Here is a 20,636-nt window from a genome sequence, read left to right on the forward strand (position 1 = left end):
TTTGGAGAGGAAATTATTAGCAAGGTGTTGAATTGGTTGAGTTTGAAGTATCTGTGGGGCTTTCAAAAGGAAATGACCTTGGGTCTGGAGCTCTGGAGAGAAATTCTGGGTGGAGATAGTCATTAGGGAACAACAGCTTTTAGGTGGTAAGTGAAGCCATTCATATGGACCCTAATATGATATTTAAAAATTTCTGAAATGGAAAATGTGAATAAATTGTGTTCATTGTCTAGTACCATGACATTCTTAGGGAATTAGTCTTTTGGTGTTAAAGCTTCCAAAAAATATTCACACAAAACGTTTTCACGATCTGTTTTAGTTTTTATCAGTTTGGGTTTTTTTAGCTCTTTGGTGGTTTGTTTTTTCTTTTTCTTCCTTTTTCACATTATCCGAGTTTTAATCACAAAATGTGCCTACTATAGCAATAAACACAATAAAATGAAGTTATTATAGAACTTTTGGAACTAAAGCAACATTCATACATTTATTAGGGATTAGCAAATTAGGAAGTATAAAAGGTCCCAGGTTTATATTTCTTCCAGTTCTAGAAATAAAATATGTATGGAAAATTCTTTTAGGAAAAAGGTGTATTTTTAAAATAATATAAATTGAAAATATTTGTTGTTAATTTTCTGCTTATTTTTAGTTTACAGAAGTACTTACAACTTTATAAATCAAATAATTTATCTGTATGTATACTATAAGTATTTTCAGGTATACATATAGAAATGTATCTGATTTTTCTTAGTGTTACACTGTTTTATCATAAGACCACTATAACTTTCTGCTATGCAATTCTAATGTACTTAGATATATTTTAATATCTCAGATATGCCCAGAATGAGCAATTTCCCCTCAAAAATGTACTTTTTTAAAATACTTTCTTTCAGAATATTATAGTAGCACTTAAGTTTAGCAGTAATTTACTAATGGTTTAATACTAATTTATTCCCTAATTTGGATCTTCAATGTAGTTTTTTTGTATTGTTATTATTTGGAATGAGCTATAACCATCTTATTTCTTATGCTATGTAAGCAAGCATATAATTTAATTTTTGATTACTATGATAATAATTAGATACAGTATGATATATATTATATTTGTTTTACTTATAGGAAAATGGTTCTCCTGAAGAACATGCAGTCTATGTGTGGGACCATTTCATAGCCCAATCTGCAGCTGAGAATGTATTTTTTGTTGCTCATAGCTATGGAGGACTTGCTTTTGTTGAACTGGTAAGTGCATATTTAACTCTTGCTAATTTCCAAACTCCTTACAGATTTATCCCCTCCACTCCCTTTTTCTTGGTGTCATTACTTTAAATTATTTTATAAAGGATGAAAATTATGTATTTTGAGTAAATAATTTTATGATGTTTAATAAAGAGTATATTTCTTATTGTGGTAGAACTTTTCAGTGCTAACCAGAAAGCTTTTGCCTGTTACTTATTTACGTATTACTTTTTTTTTTTTAACATCTTTATTGGAGTATAATTGCTTTACAATGGTGTATTAGTTTCTGCTGTATAACAAAGTGAAGTCAGCTATATGTATAATATATATATATATATACTATATAATATATATATATATATATATATACACATATATCCCCATATCTCCTCCATCTTACATCTCCCTCCCACCCTCCCTATCCCACCCCTCCAGGTGGTCAAAAAGCACCAAGCTGATCTCCCTGTGCTTTGTGGCTGCTTCCCACTATACATATTACTTTTTAACTTCTACATTATAGCCCCACTTTCCATACATTTTATATTTGTGATTCTTGTTTTAGTGGGTACATCGCTGAAGCATTATTATCTGTAAAGTGTTTAAAATTTCAGTAGACCCTTTAACTGACAAAACTGCTATCTCTTCAAGTTAGTACTTGATCAGAATCCATATAATTAGTATTAAAACTATTAGAAAGCTCCCATTAATCTAAGTGGAACTCAATGCTTGGTCTTAAAAATCTTTGCATTTCAAAATAATCTGATTCCTAGGGTGAAGATTATGTGTACATAGTGGAAAAATTATCAAGATTTCTAAATTTGGTCAGTATTATATGCAGTATTGCAGTTAGTATACTTTGTGCAGGTATGAATGATTAATGATATATAATCAGTCCTAAAAATGTGCTCCATGTCCATTACCCTTATGTCACAGGAAGGTACCAGTGCTCTAATAAAATGGTTAATTTGATAAAAGTGCATTTGATAATTTTAAATCCAAATGGCCTAAAGTGGACATTAAAAGCCGGCGTAGCATTGGTTGTTTAATTTTTATGTTTCTAAACTTTGCTATGTATTTCTCTTCATCATAGAAATTAAATATATTTCCATGGTCTTTTCAACTTTCCCACGCCTTATTGCTTACCCACATGATTTAGGTATAAAACTAGCGGTGACACCGGAGAACACTTTAGCTGACCTAAATTTACAAATACTGTGCTCTCTTAAGATCAGTAAATAAATCATTTATTTCTTAAATTGATTTCACTTTTTTTGAAATTATATTCAAGTACTTTTAACTGCTGAATTTATTTATTTTAATACATAATGGGTATCTTAAGATAGCTCTCTAACATACAAGTATGACGTCCTTTTTAAAATGTGAATGTTGCTTTTCAAATAGTTCTTTTAACCATACAGATATAGATATATACAAACACACACGTATATAGCTGATATATATGTACCTTATGTTTTCTTTCTGTAAGCCATTAAATTACATAAAACATGAAATTTCATGACTTACGGAATAACTTAAAATATGTCTGAAGGCCTGTAAGACTTCAAATTTCAGATTTCTGTAAAACATAAATTTCCATATTTTTACCTTAAGGCAGTTAACGAAAACCTTTTGTACATCAAATTTGGAATTTAAGTGAATTTTGGACAGTTTTAGAGATGAATTTAAGATGCCGGAGTAACAGATGACCAGTGTGTCAGTCTTATTTTGCCTGTCCTTCTTGTCACACACTGGTGGATATTTCTGCACTTTTGTTCCACTTTAATATAAAGCACACAGATGTTTCAGAACAAGACTTGACTTCTGACCTTGAGGCTATTAGGGTCAGGGTCCTCAGGGCCTGTGAAATTATCACAAGCTGAGCTAAAGTTTTTCTCCATCACAGGAAGTAACCAGTAAGTAAGAAGTTAAAAAGGAGCTTTGTCAGAGAGACAAGATGGTCTCAGTAAGGGTCAGCTTCTGTAGTCTGCTATCTCTGCAGGAGGTGCATGCATGGGAGGAGGAATATAATATAACCACTGGCACATCACATATCTGACAGGCAACACCAGGACTGAGAAGTCTATTTAACGTAATATACCTTGTTTAGGTTTTAAAATATTAATGGCGATTATCTCAACTTCATATATTTGCTACTTTTTGTCAAGTAACTTTGATAGGGGTATGTAAAGAAGGTGTATAGATGGTGGAAGCTAAAGAAAAAGTAGTTTATGACCTATTGAAAAAAATTTCTCTAAATAAATAACATTGTACACTAAGTTTTACATAAATTTTTGACAATGCTTGATTAATATATTTAAGACCATAGTGTTTCTACTTAGTTTCAAGGATTTTTGAAAGATAGAATTGATAAACAACAAAAAAAATTGAAATATGTTTAAACCTTTTGTTTTTGCCTAAAACTGAATAATATTCTTTCCTATTCTCCCCCTTATTCTTAGAGGAAAACTCATGGTGTTTAAAATGTTGACAAATATTCTCTCAGGATTTCTCAACATATGTGTATTATATGAAATTGTTTTACATGGATTAAAATATTTAATATTAACTTTACAAGGAAGTGAGTTGTGGACATCTTAAATTACGGTTTAGTTTTTTATCTCAATAGTACATTATGCACATCAGACATGAAATCTTTTGGTTTTCAGTAAAGTTTAACTTTTTAAAAATTATCATAAAATTTTACTCCTGATTCAAGACTCTACACACACAAACACACACACACACACACACACACACACACACAGACACACACCCCTTATAGATGGAACAGCGCTAGTTTGTAGCATTATGTTGGAATGCATGGAGATTGTTCTTCTACCATCCTCATTCAAGTTCACATTCTTTTTTAGGTCATGAATTTTAAGAAAATTTATTTTAGATGTGAACTGTGTGACTAGTACAGTTTCAATATTACGTGTAATTACTTGTAGTGCTTATTGTTTAAAAACAGGTACCAGTCAGGACCCATGCTAAAATGTATCTTGCCATTTATTAAGTTAAAATTACGTATAATTGGAGTTTAAAATTAAGGTACTACTAATAGAAATCTGAAAAATTACTTTTAAATTTAGAGCACAAAATAGTTGTAGAGCTTTTGTATTTTGCTAATTGTTGTTTTTGAAAACTGAGAACATAATTTATTATTATATCCTATTTTGAAGTGCTAAAATTTGCCTGAAGAATACAAGAGGTAGTTAAGAGATTTATTTTCAAAACCAGTGTTCAGTTATGGTAGTAAATATTGGAATTTGATCAGGCCTAACCTCATAAAACAGTATACAGTTGACTATAATAATGAGAAAAGTCATACTAAAAATATGCTTTTCACTGCTTTCATTCCCATTATATGGTAACAACTCAAGTTTCTAATTCTCTAAACTTTCTGTAATCCTAGTAAAAATAGATGTTGTTAAGACAGCTCTGGTAACAATCCTAGCGTTCAGTCTTTAAAGCAAAAGGGAAGAACTATTTATTTTATGAATTGATAATGAATTTTAAAAGTAACATACCTACTCTATGCTATCTCTCCTGTGTATTTAAAAATAATGCCAATATATAATGCTACCATTATTAAAACATCATTTTCGAAGCTTTAAATTTCTAAGAAATTCTATTTTATATGTGGTAGATAGAATTAGTAGTCATAATCAACAGTCATTTACCAAATTCATTTAGAAAAACATCTACAACTAATGCAGCTTGCTTTTGCCTTATATTAGTGGTTAAAAATTTAAACTCATTTCTTAGAAATTAGCTGTCAAAAATCAATGCAGTTTTTAAGCTTTTTCATAGTCTCTTTCACCAGCCATTTTATGAAGTGATTCCATTGCTTCCATACTTGGTCATTTCAGAGTGCTTTGCTCTTGTCATTGTAGATGATGGTTAGTTTGACAAAATCAAGCAAGCTTAAAATTTTCTTTTATTTGCAAATGAGTTAGCTTCCTTGTCAATGCCCAGTTTCCAATCTTAACTCACCTTACCTTCCCTGTTTGCAGTGCTCCGTACATCAATTTGCATTCAGATTTCTTTCCTTAGTCAAAGTGAGATTGTTGATATTTCTTTTAGAACACATTAGACAATTTTAGCAAATATATTTCATTAGCGTATTGAATCATCTCAGCTGATATAAAATTAGTATTTTTCATATTACTTTTATTTTCTTTTCCATGTTATTAGTGGTATGTTCTCAGCCACCATTAAAAACATCTCTTAGAAATGTGTGAAAACTGCACCTTTTGAAAGTGTATCTCTACCCACTTTTGATTTTGGTTTCTCCATGCTTGTCAGCACTTGATTGGCACCTCACTTGCATGTGAATTAAGGAATGAAGGGAACTCTATTTTCCTGCCATTGTTCCATGCTGGGCTCTCTAGCCTCCAGGCAGCCTAAGCTGACCTTCAGTAGCTGATAGAGGACTATTTTTTGGACTTAGCTGTGTGAGGACACTCAACCTCAGTCTACTCTAAATTGATCTTTTAAAATTGCCTAGAGCATGATTTGGGTTTACCCTGAAAAGAAAATGGAATGGGACTAAAAGAATTAGTTTTTACCTTTAGTGACATGAGTTAACTATGATCTTAAAGAAACATCATTTACATTTTGTCTACAAAGAACAAAACAAATTGGATAGTAGCATATCCACTTAATGTGATCAATGCTAAAAAATGGGCTGCTGGGAATGAAGAATTGAGGAGAGGTAGAATAAGGGCAGATAAACAAAGAAAAATTGATCCATTAGAGTATCAAAACAATTCAGGCCAAAAACACTTCTTACAAACCTACTTTAAAATATAAGTAATTCAGTAAAAATAAGTCACCATTTGTAATATAACTTGAATTTCTGAGTTGGCTGCCTACATGATACAAATAGCATGTTAATGCATGGGATGGTTACAACTTGTATGGAACGCTATCTTAATTCTCTAGTTGTTGTTGTGTTTTTTTGTTTGTTTGTTTGTTTGCGTTACGCGGGCCTCTCACTGCTGTGGCCTCTCCCGCTGCGGAGCACAGGCTCCGGACGCGCAGGCCCAGCGGCCATGGCTCACGGGCCCAGCCGCTCCGCGTCATGTGGGATCTTCCCAGACTGGGGCACGAACCCGTGTCCCCTTCATTGGCAGGCAGACTCTCAACCACTGCGCCACCAGGGAAGCCCTCTAGTTGTTTTATATGAAAACAATATAGTTTCTCTACTTTGTATGCTCCTTAGAGAGAAACCAGAGATTATATTATTTTTGCCTCCTATATTCAATTTTGTTTAATTTTTTGCATATACTATAGATAGTCTTTTGATTGATTGGCAATAACAGTAATTTTAGGAGTTAGTTGCAAGAGTCCAAGTAAGATCCAATAAAAGGCTTTACCAACGTAGAAGTGGTGGGAATGGTAAAGAAGCACACATTAGACATTAGGAGACAAATTCTACATGGCTTAGTGACATTGGATCTGGAAAGCTGAACAAAGAGGAAGAGGGTGTAATATCTTTCCCTGTACACACCTACAGAAGCATGTCGAAGTGGATATGAAGGGTATCCAAGCACAACAGATAACAAGTAATGAACAATGATTATGCAGATATGTAGATATTGGGGAAAATGCATATACTGGATATTTAATAATTGTGGTCAATAGAATAAATGAGATATCAAATCAGAGTTTTTTAATATACACTTATTTATTTATTTATTTATTGTTGGCTGCATTGGGTCTTCGTTGCTGCGCTCAGCTTTCTCTAGTTGCAGTGAGCGGGGACTACTTTGTTATGGTGTGCGGGCTTCTCATTGTGGTGGCTTCTCCTTGCGTAGCACGGGCTCTAGGTGCACGGGCTTCAATAGTTGTGGCATGCGGGCTCAGTAGTTGTGGCTCGTGGGCTCTAGAGCACAGCCTCAGTAGTTGTGGTGTATGGGCTTAGCTGCTCCACGGCATGTGAGATCTTCCCGGACCAGGGATCGAACCCGTGTCCCCTGCATTGGCAGGCGGATTCTTAACCACTGCGCCACCAGGGAAGTACTCAAATCAGAGTTTTAAAAGGAAAGAGTTACATATACAGATATGATTTTTAAGCTTCACAATTTACCTATGTATTGAGGTTTGATTTTTTTTAACTTTTACTCAAATGATTTTTAATATGTATTAGGAAATCTCACTGTTTAAAAGAATGATTCAGTTTATTAGTTTTTATGTTAACTCCTCTCCTTTTGTCCCATATCTAACCAACCAATGTATTTTGTCAGGTTTTTTTTTTTCTCTGAAATATTGATCATGTCTTTTCCTCTCTGTGCCCACTGTTAATTTCATCATTTCACAACAGTATCACTGAACTCTTATACCCATTTTCTTACTGGCTCTCTTTTCTCTCCACTCCATCCTGTATACCACACCATGATCGGTACTATTTAAACCCCCTTTTTACTATGCCATTCCAGAATCATACTGGCTCCCTATTGTCTCTTGCATCATCTCTCCTCTCTGTTACTTTAAGACTTTCTGTATAATCTGATTATCTCTTTCCAACTATATTTTTCCCAATAGAAACTTTCAGTTCTAGTCTAATTTCCTTACTGCCATTGTTCCATCTCACTGTACCTCTACCCCTGGCCTCCAAGCCCAGTGTAGTAGGAGAACATGAAACTTGGAAGAAGATGACCTGGGTTTGAATATTAGTTCTAATTTGTACAGATTATAAGTTCGGTCACATTCCTTATGTGTGTCCTCCTCTGTAAGTACCCACTTTATATAAGTAGAGTTTGAGGGTTAACTTATAAAATTCCTGGTTATTAGGAATTAAATCATTGTTTGTTGAACATGAGTCTAAATGCCCACAATGTATGCTTATTCTCATTTTTGCTAATGCCGTTTCTCCCAAGTCAAAGAATTTTCCTTCTTACTAGATTTTTCATAAAGTATTCTCAATTAACTCCCCCTTTTTTCTATAGTATTTATATGTTTCACAATTTAAAACTTTACTAATCAGTTTTGTTTTTAAATTATCTTTGATCTCTAAATCTTGCTCAAATCATCTGGAAAAAACTTGAGAATAAAGAGTCTAACATACCTTTTATTCCCCCCATCACACATTTGGGAACAATATATGTTACAACAACATGAGCATTCTTAAATTATCTGTACAGTTAATTGACTATTTTATAGAGTTTAAGCCTTAACAGTAACTCTTTTACTAATTAAACTTATTCATTCATCCTATCCTCCATTTGAATATCAGTTAATTTGGGAATTCTGTCTAATCAGTTCTTTCACATTAGATAGTATTACCCATTTTGTTCCTGGTTTTAGTTTCTTATAATCTCCTCTCTGCTGGTGTACCCAACCCACAGCCTGACCAAGAAGGTTGCTTCCCTATGACTCATTCTTCAAAGTATAGTCTTATCAATCAAAGAGGAAAGTTATTAAACTAAGTTATAATGCCTTCTCATAATACTATAAGGCAGTATATGAAATAAGTCTGGAACACTCTCCACTTTATCCTCAGTCATGAATTTAACATGACTTTTTATTTAATGATTAGCTTACTTTTGCTTGTTTCCATTTTTTAACTTTAAAAAAATTTTTGAGCTACAATCTCATATCTTTATGAGATATCATTGAGATTTATTGAGCTTTATTGAGATATAATTCACATACCAAAAACTCCATTTTTTAAAGTGTACAATTCAATGGTTTTAAGTATATTCACAGAATTGTTCAACCATCACTACTATCTAATTTTTAGAACATTTTTGTCACCCCAAAAGAAACTCCATACCCATTAGCCATCACCTCCATACTTAAAATTCCACCAGCAATACAAGAGGGTTCTAATTTCTCTATACTCACCAACACTTGTTATTGTCTATCTTTTTTACTTTTGCTATACTAGTTGAGGTGAAATAGTATCTTGTGGCTTTTATTTTGCATTTCTCTATGACTAATGATTTTGAGCATCTTTTGATGTGCTGTTGGCCATTTGCATATTTTTTTGGAGAAATGTCAGTTAAAACCCTTAGTCCATCTTTAAATTATGTTATCATTTTGCTGTTGAATCGTAAGAGTTCTTTATATATTCTGAATACTTTATTTCAATGGATATCAGATACATGATTTGCAAATATTTTCTCCCATTCTGTGGGTTATATTTTCACTTTCTTGATGATGTCCTTTGAAGTACAGAAGTGTTTTATTCCGATGAAGTCCAGTTTATCTAGTTTTTGTCACTCGAGTTAATTTTTGTACATTGTATGAAGTAGAAGTCCAACATAGTTCTTTTAAATGTAGATATTCAGTTGTCTCAGCACCATTTGTCAGTAAGACTATTCTTTCCCATTCCATTTGTCTTAGCTCCCTTGACTATAAATATAAGGGTTGGTTTATGGACTCTTAATTCTATTCCATTGATCTATATGCCTATCTTAATACAATACCATGCTTGTCTTGATTACTGTAGCTTTGTAGCAAGTTTTGAAGTCAAGAAGTGTGCATTCTCCAGCTTCCTTCTTCTTAAAGACTGCTTTGGCTATTCTAGGTCCCTTGCATTTCCATTTATACTGTAGGATCAATTTGTCAATTTATGCAAAAAATGGGAGCTGGGATTTTGATTGGAATTAAATCTGTAGATCAATTTGGGGAATATTGCCATCTTAATAATAAGTCTTCCAATCCATGAATATGGGTTTTATTTCTATTTATTTATCTTCTTTCAAATTTTTTTTTATTTTCAGTATACAAGTCTTACACTTACTTAGTTAAATTTATTCCGTAGTATTTTATTCTTTTTGAGGCTCTTCTAAGTGAAATTATTTATTTTCAGATTGTTCATTGCTAGTGTATAGAAACACAATTGAGGGACTTCCCTGGCAGTCCAGTGGGTAAGACTCTGCGCTTCCACTGCAGGGGGCACGGGTTCAATCCCTGGTCGGAGAACTAAGATCCCGCATGCCACGCAGCCCCCCACCCCCCAAAAAAAAAAAACACAATTGATTTTTGTATCTTGATCTTGTATCCTGCAATCTTATTGAATTCATTTATTAGTTTAATAGTTTTTGTGTGTGTATGTATGAACTCCTTAGGGTTTTCTATGTTCAAGATCATATAATCTGTGAATAAAAATAGTTTTACTTCTTCCTTTCAAATCTGGATGTTTGTTTGTTTGTTTGTTTTTGCCTAATTGTCCTGTCCAGTATAGTGATAGATAGAAGTAGCTAGAATGGACATCCTTTTGTCCCTGATCTTAAGGAGAAAACATTCACTTTTTTCATCATTAATTATGATGTTACTTGTAATTATTTCCATTCTTCATAGATCATTTCTACTTAGGATCTAATGTGCTCCTTAATGTTTTATTTCTCAGTCACACCAGGATCAGATTGTTCAGAAAGCTGAAATGGAGAAAGGTTTCACTAATCTTTTATAGAATCTTTCTGTAGAGTAATGGATACATACTACCCCATTGGAATTACCTTTGGAGGAGGTTTTTCAATATCCATGTAGATGGACTGCATCCAGATCTTACTGCAGCTGAGAGATTGAGCACTCTATCTCTCAATTCAACAAAAGACTGCCAGGAAATCACTGTCTGCTAAGATTAGCACAATAACATGTTGAGGAGAACCCATAGAAATTGATATATTAATTTGTTAGATGTAAATCTTTCTATAAGAAATATTTCTTTTTCCATTGGTTTTATAAAAGATCTTAATGAGAGATTTTGTATTTTACTGCAGATATGAGAACATGATTGACTATTGTAAGCCTTTTATAAGAGGGATTATAGAAAAACACATTTCATTTAATAATGGAGCTGTTTTTACTATTCTTATAGCCTTATGATGATCACTCAATGGAAGCACTCCCCCATATGAGATTCCCAACCACAGTGACCCCTGTGATTTGACACAGCAAATTGCAGAGAGCTCTTAGAAGACAAAAATTTTGTGATCAAAACCATTTGACATCTATCTTAGAAGTTAGACCTCAATTTTTATTCAATAATTTATTCAGATTAGCACAGGGGAGCCAAGTAGACTCAGACTTGAAGCATACTAGATTTATATTAAGGTAAAGCTCGAGAGGACAGAATGGAAGCCAGATCTGGACAAAGGTCTCATTACTAGAGTTCAGGATGGGTTCAAGAAGAGCTAATTCAGCTGGAGAGCTTGGATTTGGAGGGAATAGCAGGTGAACCATCACTAGGTAGGTATCTGTAGAGCATGGTGAACTCAGGTTTGAATCGGGAGGTATAATCTGGTTGCAGGGAACAGAAAATCAAGGTGCATTAGGTGATAACTAAGCAAACAAAATATAGTTAAGAGTTCTAAGAGTACCTCTTCTCCCGAGCCAAACTCCACCTCACTGACTTATAGGGAAGGAAGTAAAAAAAAAAAAAACAAAAACAGGATTAAACACTGGGGAAAGGATGAACAAAGCAGGCAAGGTTTAAGGCTTCAACCATTGGCTGGGGATTTAGAAATGGGTCTTTTCTTGAGAAAGAAAGAGGTTCTAGTAGGCAGAAAAATCAGAAGGACTATAAAGTGATGAATCAAGGCAGAAGTTCAATTTATTTGACTTAAGTCAGAACGAGATAGAGTAAAATACTATATTCTAAGGTCATGTAGATACCTAGGGCTTATCCTTGGTACACTGGTTATCAGGTTTCTGTGGCAATAAAAGAGATGGAGTAGGAAGACGTATCATTTTTCCTGCTCTTAGTCTGTGAGATGATCACACTATGGGTCTAAAGCTTTCTTTGGGCCCAGGGAAACAAAGGGATACTACTCTTCTAAGCTCCTGTGATATTAACTTTTAGAGTTGGGGACTTTTAATGTGTGTGTGTGTGTGTGTGTGTGTGTGTGTGTGTGTGTATCATTTTTTTCTCACTTCCTATTTTTTGTTATAGGTTTTCCATACTTTTTCACTGAATGAATTTAGATCACAATAAAGCCACCTGGACCACATCAGTTTGACTTTATAGATATTATTTCTTGGAGTTAGGAATGAGTATTATGCCCTCAAAACAAGAAATGGTTGAGAACACTATCAAAGATATTTATTCAGTTGAACACCTCACTCTGTACAAGTACTGGGGAAACAAATTAAAACACATCCCTGGCTTCAAGGTTATATTCTAAGTAGGAAACACAATTAAACAAAGAAAGTAATATAGTAATTGTGAAGTGGGATTTTAGCCAAGAGGTTAACTTCCCCAGTGTAAAGATCTAAACAGTAAATTTGTCTTAGAGTTAAGTAATAGGAAGAATTATTTCTGTTGATAAAGTGATAATCTCTTTTGGTCAGAAAATAAAAGCTTTATCATGCATTTTTACCTTTGTCTCCTGTAAACCCAGAACTGTGGCTAATTTTCCATTTCATTAGTTACTCCAAGCCTCAATCTCTTATAAGAGTGTCTTAATTCATAGTTGTCTTTTGCTTTAAGTCACCTCAGAATCCTTTTCTTAATACGCAGAGGGTAGATAATAAATCCACTATTTTCTTTGGTTCTTACTATGCTGCCTAGCCCAGCTGGACCTGTAATAATACGCAGTAAATAATTTTGATCCTAGATTTATATATACATAAGTTGTCAGAAGCAGATCTCAGATGGTGCTGTATTGGGTCAGAATGAAGAAAGTAGCACCTAGGCATTTGTATACAGAGCCACACAATAGAGCAAAGTGAGGTGGATAAGAGAACAAAGCTGACCAACAAGGACATTTAGCACCAATGTGCTTTAGTGTGTAGGAGGTACAATTTGTGACCCTGAAGTTTTAGACACTTGGAAGGACCATTAATGAAAATTGATCAGTGAATGTAGAAAATTGACTAAGATATTAAAATCTCGAATCAAGGGAAGTAGCCAAACCTAACCCTAACCCAAAACTTAGTTTTCTGTGATTAAATTGAACAAGTTAAATTTCATACCCTCTATAAATTAGTTTGCCTATTTTATTAGTGTATTCAGATTTCTTCCTAGTTTTCCATACCTTATTTGAATTTTTCTCATAAATAAGTTTATTAAAGAACATTAGAATACAATAAAAAATTGTTATCTAATATTTCAGTGACAATTTTATAGTTGAGTCAAATGATTAAAAAATGTCCTAACTTCTAACATACCTAGCTTATGTCTAAATATCCATAAATCTTGATATCTAACTTCTAACATCTATCTTCAGATTTCTTTACCACATTAATCAGACATCTGAATTAGAAGAAAAATTTGGCGTTTATCTTTCTAAAAGAGAGGCACTGGGCAGAAAGATAGAGCACACTCAGCTTTCTCCTCCAGTAGAAATTTCCTATCTTGACTTCTCTCCAGTTATAAGGCGTCAGGGGATGCTTTATAATTATAAATGTTGAATTTCTAAATGTATCCAATAGCCTGTCTGCTAACAACAAAGAAACCTTAACTTTCTCTGTAAAGTGGTGTCCTATAAATTGTAATATAATATGAGATCCCTAGCCTATGTAATTGCCTTTGTAGTATTACTGCTCATTTTACCTCAGGAAAAAGATTCCTAGTTCCAGTACCATTAATAATGTAATAGTAGTTTCTACCACTGTTACAGGCTCAGCCTTACATTTTTCAGTTTTGTTTACTGTTACACATTTTTAGGGCGTCTATTGAAATATTAAATATATTTATATTTATGTCCCAACATTAAATATGTAGTAATATATTAGTTTTCTTTAGCATATTATAAACCTTAACATTTGATGACACTTGTATTTTCTCTAACATCTTACAATAGACTCTTAAGCAGAACAGATACCTTTATATCTGATTGCTGTGTTAGAGACCTGTCTTACTCTAATAGAACCCTGTTATTACTATTACCATAGAATCCATTTCATCTGTCAGACAGCCATAGGGGCCTAAGACATGGCGGGGTCAAGAACAGTTCTAAGCAATTCATAGCAGTGTCTTTGAAAATGAACGTTTTAAATGGAACTAGTATTTATGAGTGTCTTGCAAATCAGAAGGTAGTGACATCATCATCATATTCATCAGCAGCAACACTAATGCTTAAATTAAATGATACTTACTGTGTACCAGGCACTGTCCTAAGCATGTACTTTATATAACTATACTTTATCTCATTTAATCATCATAACTTTATAAGTACTGTTATCATCCCCATTTTACAGGTGAGAAACATATATATTTTCCCCCTTTAAAAGTGTGACCTCTCGCTTTGTCACAGTGAGTTTTTGTTTATTTCTCCTCTCATCAAGTACCTATGCAGAGTAAACGTTTTATTATACTAACTATGGTGACTCTTATCTCTAAAACAATCTCCTGGTCTTTCATGTATTTCAGGATTCAATTCTATATTTCTCTGTTGAATTACATGATTGTTTAGTTTTTATTCTCTAGCTTGTTTACTGCTTATTATTTTTTGTGCCTTCCAAGCAGACTTTCTATTTTAATCAGTTCTTAATTACCTAAACTAAGGAAGGGGAGAAAAGGTGTGGAAAATTTAAGATAACAGGAAATCCCCAAATCATTTTTATTTAAATTTTGATTATGTTTTGATGTGGTGTTCTGGAAATTCAGTTTAAGCAGAAAAATTGAAAACACTACGAAAATCTGGAAAACAGATGAGTTTCCTTGGCCAGGCCCCTGGTTGGCTCTTCTTTGCAACTCATTCCATGCTGGAAATAGACAGCTGTCTTCTAATACCAACTAAATAGAATTGACCTTTCAAGTCTTCCTGGAACAATCTCTGCTATCAGTGTTTGTTCCTTCATGTTGTCCACATCTATAAGTTACACCTGGAAGTGATAGCTACATAACATAACACCTACCAAGTACCAGACATTGTTTTAAGTTCTTTATAAATATTAATTCATGTAATCCTTATGATGTAAGTATTATTATAATCCTCAGTTACATGTGAGGAAACGGAGGCAGTAAAATATTAAGTACTAAGATTACAAGCCACTAAGTGATGGAGCCAGAATTTAAACCTAGGCTTTCTGGCTCCAAAGCCATGCTCATAACCATTATGCATACTGCCATTCAGAAGAGAGTTTAGGGTACTACTAGATTTGGTCATTAAACATTGTTCTAGCTAAGCATTGTACAACTTACGTTTAATTTTATTAAGTAGGTGTATTATTAGCCCTGTTTTACAGATGAAGGAGTCAGAAAGGTTGAGGAACTTGTGCCAAGTTGCACAACGAAGATGGGTCAGAATTGAAATTCATTCAGTTTGCAATAGAAATCTAATCTCGGAATCAATGATTTTGCCCATGAAACACTCTTTCCTCTGATTGGTTTTGGGAAACTTCATGAAATATTTTTCTGATAAATTAGAATGTTTTAATTAATGAGGGAAGTTTTCATTTAAAGAAATTCTCTATTTATATTTTAAAGCACAAACCTCTTTGGTAAACTGAATATCTTACCTGACATACTTTTAAAATTGAGAATATACTTTTAAAAGCAAAAAACACACATATTGTGCAGATTTATATCAGGAAGGATAGAATTTCATTATTCAGTGGCTATCACAATGTCAACACATATCAAATACTAGGTGATAATACTCTAAAACTGTTTTTCTACAGTTGTTCCTACATATTGGAGAAAATATAACAATTGAAACATTGTAACAAAAAGTGAAACCATAGTTGCTTGGTCCTTTATATTTTACTTACTGTAAATTGGAGTTTACATTTTACTGTGAATATCAGACCACTCAAAATTCTTATATTTGAAATTAAAATTGGAAAAGGAAACATTTGAGTCCCTATAATTAACCTGCTACTTCATGCCTTTCTGATTTATTATAAGCATTTCATCTGATACCTAATACTTGAAAAGTTATGAGAGTTTTATATTGCTTTGATTTTATATCATGCTTTCTCCATGTAAATAGTAAAGTTTTTTTAAAGCTTTAGGTCTAAGTAAAGAGGATCAAACAAATGAATGATAGATTTAGTTATACTTTAGGGAAAAAAAATCTTATTAAAGTAAACTGAAAATAAACATTTTACCAGTGTAGAACGCACTAGAAATGTGAAAAAGAAAAAAGTGAGCTATGTTTATCCTGTATAGTCTCATATTTCCCTCCATTGGCTAAATAAACCAGTGTCTTAAGATATCTGTGTCCTTTTAACAGCTAAATAAACAGCTTTAAATAGTGAACTTTATATAATAGATGTCTGATTTTCATATTTTATGTAGTATTTTGCCAGGGAAAGTTCATATATCAATAGCTAAAAGAAAAATTGTATATTTTATTTTTAATATTAGAAATATTTGCTACATACCTGATAGAAAATGCATCTGCAGCTAAAATTTTTAATTTAAAATTCCAAAGTAGAAGACAAACTAAATATATTAGTAGATATTTACAGAATTTTTCTTATTTGCTTGGCAATATCTATATTATAGTTGCTGCCATTATAATTCCTATTTAAAATATAATTTTTAACTTCTTTTAAGTTATGAAAGACTTTTTTTAAAATGTGAAATTCATAAGAAGAAACAGGTTTTAAAAAAAACAAAAATGAGAACATTTAGGAAAATAATTTTGCACTCAAGTAGTCCTTTGAAGACCTGATAATTGAGTGTTTTTGATGTAGCCTTATAAAGCATCTGACTTGCCTTCAAGACCATTTGACAGGGACAGAGCTTTGTGTACTAAGTAGCCCTTGAGCTTATTATGCATTCTAATCAGATTTTAGAGTGATTTTGGAGATACAGATACTAACTTCAAAAGACAAACCGCTCCTATATCAATAGGGTAGCCACCATGGAGAATAATTTCTGGTGACTGGGTGAGTTTTTAGTCTGAGAATGATGACTATAATTTTATATCTTGAATTATTTATCTTACAATATTTCATTTATTCCCTGTTCAAGAACAGTATTTGCTTTTTCTAGATTTTTATTTCCTGCTCATGAACGCAAACATACAAAAAAATTGACCTTCTGAAATGTCAGCAAAATTCAACTATGCCAGGAAATTTTAAGATACCAAAATTTTATTTGCACACTCTTAAAAGTAACGCTGAGTGTTTCTCCCATGATGTTTTCTTCCCCTTTGCTGCACTCCCAGAAGGAGTTTTTAACTCTTAAAAATAACCCATTTTAGGAATTCTCCTTAGCTCATGAAAACACATTTTAAGAATTCGCAGGAAGTGTGAGGTATTCATCAGTATATATTTACTGTCTGAAGCTGATATAGCTGTAAGGTTTTTCAGATCCAATTGATCTATTGCGCATGTTCCCTCCCTAGGTTGCAGGACGTGCTTCTATTTGCATAAGGCCCTGGGCAAGGTTCTTTCTTGCATTGATTGGCCTGTCCAAGGCAGCCTGATATGTTCTTGCATTGATCACTTTGTCTTTTCTTGTTACGCTGAGTTCATCTCAAACATTCTAGGGAGAAGGTAAAACTTTACTGCAGATGTCTCAATTTTATTCAGATGTTCCTTTGAGTATAGGGCCTTTTTGCAAGGATAAGTATCTCTTTTCTTTCTTTCCTAATTTGGATGTTTCTGCAGTTTGAGTGCACTGTAGACTAGATTATATTTGAAAAAGCTGCGTTAAAGAAAATTGCCAGAGTATATGCCACTTATCTTGTGCTATTTTTGTTTTTAAAACAGTGTATCTCACTTCCAGCTTAAAACCATTTTCTTTAAAGATGATCTCTTAAACCTAGACATAAACTAAAATTTACTGGTGTTTATGATAGGTTACCGCTTATCTGTACTAGCTTTATAGATGCCTTAGTTTCAGTGGAAATGCATTGCTTTCTGTGTTTAAGAAAATAAGGAGTTTTATAAGTTTCACTACAAAACAGTGGTCCACAACGACTTGTCTGTTACTATGCATCATTATTAGTTATGTTAATCTGAATAGTATAAACTTGTCAAATGTGGAAATTATTAAGCAGCTACATAGGAAGTATGAGTGAAATATATTTCATTATATCATAACTTTCGTAGTAGTGTGTTATTTGGTAATAATGGAAACCTAAGTTTTAGGATTAAGTCTTCAACCAAATCTGTGAGAAATTGAGCAGTGAGTGTTTTGCAGTTTAGCGCTTTTTATTGGCTGGTCCTTAAATCAACATTTATATTGTCTGCCAAAGAACGTATTTGCCTGCACAGCTAATTATCAAGAAAATACCCATTACCCCCAACCTATTTACTACATCTTTCATGAGGAACTGGTGAGACAAACGTAGGCTTCTGTCAAGATGCAGGGCAATATCCTCCTCCCGACCAGCTTGCTATTTCATCAAAGCCTATGTGAATTTATAAGAAGGTTTACTTTTGGCAAAGATTTAGAATGTGTCATGGCTGAATTTGATTATTGTGCTGTTGGTAATTACAATTCCTTAATGGTTTTCAGAGAGCATATTTAGTAACAGTACACTACAAATCAGGACATTTTCATATATGCTCTTTTATTTTCATTAAACAGGTCACTATTTCTGAATATTGTTAAAGTATAGAGATGAAATTGAACAGAAAAACATCACATCAGTTATTTCACTCAGTTTGTATTGCTGTGGGCATCACTCAGCATATCATAAGCCACAGAAACCTTTATCTGCTTTTAATAATTCTGTTTTGTAAAATTTGATAGTAAAATATTAGGTTCTTTTGTTTGCTTCACAAATTCTAGAATTCATGCTTTAAAATTAAACCTGGAGCGAATTAAATGTGTATTATACAAGGGCAATAACTGCATCAAGTTGTTAGACGATGTCATTTGCTCCTTTAAAGGTGTCCTCTAAAAGCTATAGCATTAATGAGGGATATACACGAGTTACGTGAAATTTATTCAGCAAGTAGAAGTGTTGGTAGACAGACTTATTATTGATATAAATAACATATATTGGAAAGTAAGGCCTTATATTGGAAAAATTAGATTTGTGGATGATTGGAGCTTAACTAGAATGTCTAAAATGTTAATCATATTTGTATATAAATCATACAGATATGAAAAACGTACTTATAAAATAGTGATGTAATTATTTTCTGAAAGTTGAATACAAGTTTGGTAGTTTGGGAAAATAATTTGTGAAAATACCTATGAAAAGGCATGTAAAAGTATTGAAATGTAAAACCTCTTCAAGTAAATGTAAAACAGCTCTTCAAAACTGAATCCAATCTGTGGAAACATGGATATATTACATTGCAACTTTTGTTCGGTGCATCTCAACTTGGTGCAAGTATAGCTCTCTGAAATGGAATTGTATAGTGTTTGCACATTTTTTTCTAGCTAAAATGAAATGTGCATCATCTTGCATAATTTACTTGTCTCTGATGGTTGAATTTGCATATCTGAATGAGTGAGTGTATATCTTAAGCTCCTGCTAGATGTAAAATAATCTCATGAGTGGAGGAGAGCTCTTTTACCTCAGAAGTCTGAAGAGTCTATATTTCACAGCGACCCATGATCAAATAAGCTAATTCACATGCTGAAAAGTGCTTTTGCTGAGCTATGTTGAAGAACCATTGACTGCATACAACCAACAAGTGTACGGTGCTACAGTAGATCCATTGAAAACCCCTTATAGAACTGAATGACAACCCCAAATACAAGTGACCATGAGCAACTACGAATAAGTATAAATACACACTCGAGCTGGACAGGCTTTCTGCTCAATAGTTCAGTCACAATTGCTATATTTCTTCCTCCTAAATTTACACTACATAATCAGCTTCTTGTATGGACTCAAATTGAAGAAATATATTTCAGTATTTGGTGGGGGGAAAAAAGGATATTGGCCTCTGTGTAATTATCAGGATATAGTATGATGCCCACCTTTTAAAAATTATTATTTCTCAGGTAATATCCAGGACCTCAGACTAGAAAAGTTCTCCAGACGGCTCCTTGCAGGAAGGGATATGGAGTTCTGAGTCCGAAGTATGTTCGCTGTGCTCAGACTCTAAAACATTTCTGGGGAAACTGGGGGAGGGGGGAGCGGCGGGGGGCAGGGGGGGCTTTGCATTAAGGTGCTGGGAAACATAAAGACGGTGAAATAGCTGGTAAAAAGTTGTCCACTGAAATCCATTACTTTTTCCCATGTCTAAGGAAGAAGCAAGGAATTGCTAAATAGCTTTCAAACTAATGGATTTTCAAATGTAGGAATAAAAATTTTTAAGTCATAGAAGCAAGGGTACAATGATTTCAGTCCTCTCCTTACTATTTCCCTTTGACAAAGCATTGTATATTTATTGGTGATTGCTCGAAGTTACCATGTTTCTAATGTAGCATATTGTGAATTGGAGAATTTCTAATAACACCACAATAATTTTGTAGTAAAAATCATTAATCATTAGTTATATAGTAAAGATAGACCTCTTCATAAAATCTCAAAACTGTATTTTTGTTCAGTTAATGAATAGAATTTGATATTTCATCATTAACG

The 20,636-nt window shown here is 33.2% G+C and overlaps 1 protein-coding gene across 4 annotated transcripts in view; it reads left to right on the forward strand.

Annotated features, from left to right (window-relative positions):
- FAM172A (family with sequence similarity 172 member A) overlaps positions 1-20,636 on the forward strand; it is a 428,631-nt gene that overhangs the window by 230,835 nt on the left and 177,160 nt on the right. For all 4 annotated transcript variants that reach the window (XM_032625778.1, XM_032625780.1, XM_032625777.1 and 1 more), the window contains one exon: positions 1,117-1,236. In XM_032625778.1, coding sequence (XP_032481669.1) covers positions 1,117-1,236 — 120 coding nt within the window. The remainder of the gene's footprint in view (positions 1-1,116; positions 1,237-20,636) is intronic.

This window comes from Phocoena sinus, chromosome 3 (genome assembly GCF_008692025.1).
Source record: "Phocoena sinus isolate mPhoSin1 chromosome 3, mPhoSin1.pri, whole genome shotgun sequence".
Lineage (NCBI taxonomy): Eukaryota > Metazoa > Chordata > Mammalia > Artiodactyla > Phocoenidae > Phocoena > Phocoena sinus.